The sequence below is a fragment of the Pteropus vampyrus genome, unplaced genomic scaffold (genome assembly GCF_000151845.1).
Source record: "Pteropus vampyrus isolate Shadow unplaced genomic scaffold, Pvam_2.0 Scaffold304, whole genome shotgun sequence".
NCBI classification, from domain to species: domain Eukaryota; kingdom Metazoa; phylum Chordata; class Mammalia; order Chiroptera; family Pteropodidae; genus Pteropus; species Pteropus vampyrus.
The window spans coordinates 456,523-458,593 of NW_011889085.1; the positions used below are offsets into that span (position 1 = coordinate 456,523).

General features: G+C 67.3%; 1 protein-coding gene across 1 annotated transcript in view; it reads right to left on the bottom strand.

The window, feature by feature from the left end:
* The window catches only part of OLFML2B (olfactomedin like 2B), a 17,977-nt gene that overhangs the window by 6,512 nt on the left and 9,394 nt on the right, over window positions 1–2,071 (bottom strand). The window contains exon 5 of the mRNA XM_023521500.1: window positions 1–105. Coding sequence (XP_023377268.1) covers window positions 1–105 — 105 coding nt within the window. The remainder of the gene's footprint in view (window positions 106–2,071) is intronic.

Here is a 2,071-nt window from a genome sequence, read left to right on the forward strand (position 1 = left end):
GAGGGGCCGCGTCTGCAGCAGCTCGATGGCGTTGACCTGCTGGGACACGGTTTCCTCCCGCAGAAACCGCTCCTCGTACTGCTCCTCGGGGGGGACACGGGGAGGTCAGGTCACGGGCCAGAGGAGGGCGGGTCGGGCGGTGCCTCCTGGGACCCAGGACGGCTCCAGGCACGTTAGTGTTCAGACTTCTCCGCCCTCTGAGGACGCACCCCCCTTACAGACGGGGGCCGGGGCACTGAGGGGGCCCATGGGTGCCCGAGGCCCTACGGCAGGTCAGTGGTGGAGGCTCTGGGTGGGTGTGGACCTAGAACCTGTCTGTACCCCCACACTGCGCCTCCCAGGGGTGCAGGGCCCCGGTCAGCTCGAGCTGGCAAGGCTGGGTGTGGGTCTAGTGTCAGCAGGGACAGCCTGGGGACAGGACCCCGAGGCGGAAACTTCCACAATCACACCTGATCTCAGAGGACACGGCCTCACACCCCCCACCGCATCCGCGCCCGGCCCCCAGCCCCGCCTCCGCACACGCCAGCTGCTCCCTCCCAGCGTCCTGCCCGTCCTGAGCACCTGCGGCTTGGCCCAGACTGTTCTTTCTGTCTGGATGGCCACTCTGTCCCCGCCAGACGGCCGCTTACTGAAACGCCCCCCGTCTCCCAGGGCCGTGGGAACGCTCCCAGCCTCATTGGGAACTGTCCTCACTCTGCGGCCAACTTCTCACCCACGCCCAAGCCCCATCTCCTGGTTCTTGCTGACAGGAGCCCGGTTTTGTGGGGGCAGTCTCGGCCCCAAGTTCTGGCCAGCGGGGTAGAAGTAGGTGGGAAGGGCTTTTGGAGAAGTTTCTTAAGAGGGGGGCGTGACTCAGCCGGAAGACATCTTGTTCTTTTCCTCATTTCTCGGGATGGCTGGCACTGAGCAGCCATCCTGTGACGCTGCGGGGATTCTAAGGACAGGCCTCGCCAGTGACACCTTGCAGCGAACCCCGCCCGCCCTGGGCCCCTCCTCCGGAGTCTGCGAGGAAGGACGACGAGCCCGCGACGGTCTACAGCTCTGTCCGCCTCATCGTCCTGATGGTACGAGTCTACCCGTGTCACAGGGCCGCCCCGCCTGCCTCCCTCAGTGCTCCTTAGGGTGTCGTCTTTGTGGCCCGTGGCCAGCTAGGACGGCAGAGCCCTCGTCACCTTTGCTCCCTGGGTGGACGCTCCTAACATCAGTTAACGGAAGTTCTGAATCGTGACGAATCCCAGGGAACTGTCTGCGCCTGCGGCTGGCTCCGATCACACGGTGCTTCACCGCGCAGCCCACCCCACGGCCCGGGTCTCTCGATGGCACCGTGGGAATGCCGCCGTGAGGCCGCTGGTCACAGAGGACCGCCCCGCCCTCCACGGAGCTGCTCGCGTCCATGGTGTGGCCGGGCCTCTAGGTCCTCATTGTCCATCTCGTCATGCCCCCCAGGGTCACAGTCACCTGCCCTCCAAAGCAAAGGGCCACGGTCGCAGAGACTATGAGCTGGCTGTGCTCAAAGTCAGGGCCACCCCAGGGCCCAGCTCCCGAGGGGGCTCGGGCAGGGCCCCTAGGGGTGTGTCCCGGCCCTGCATGCGTGAGGACTCAGCAGCCCCCGGGGCCGGGAGAGCCCCCTGCTCACAGCGGAGGGGGGCACGCCCTGCAGCCCTGCGACTCCGGACCTCAGGGAGGCCCACCCACACAGCAGTGCCACCGGGTCAAACGTCTGTCCCCACTCACCCAGGGCCTCCGGTCACTGCACGTCAGCGTGCCGGGAGCCGGCTCGCGGGGCGACGCCCTCGCTCTGCACCGGAAGAGGCGAGTCGGGCCCCGGTGCCAGCCCCCACGACCCGAGACAGCTGTCCTCGCTGCCAGGCAGCCACACCCGTGACCAGAAGGCGCAGGCAGCCCCCGCACACAGAGGGGACCCAGTCCCGGACGGCAGTCCCTTCTGCTCTGTCCCCTGGCGGGGCCTGAGACCACCCAGACCTACGCCCACCTCTCTGGCTTTCTACTTCTGGCTGGCGAGGTGACCTTGATGAGAGGTGCAGGGGACACGCGGCTGGTGGCAGCGACA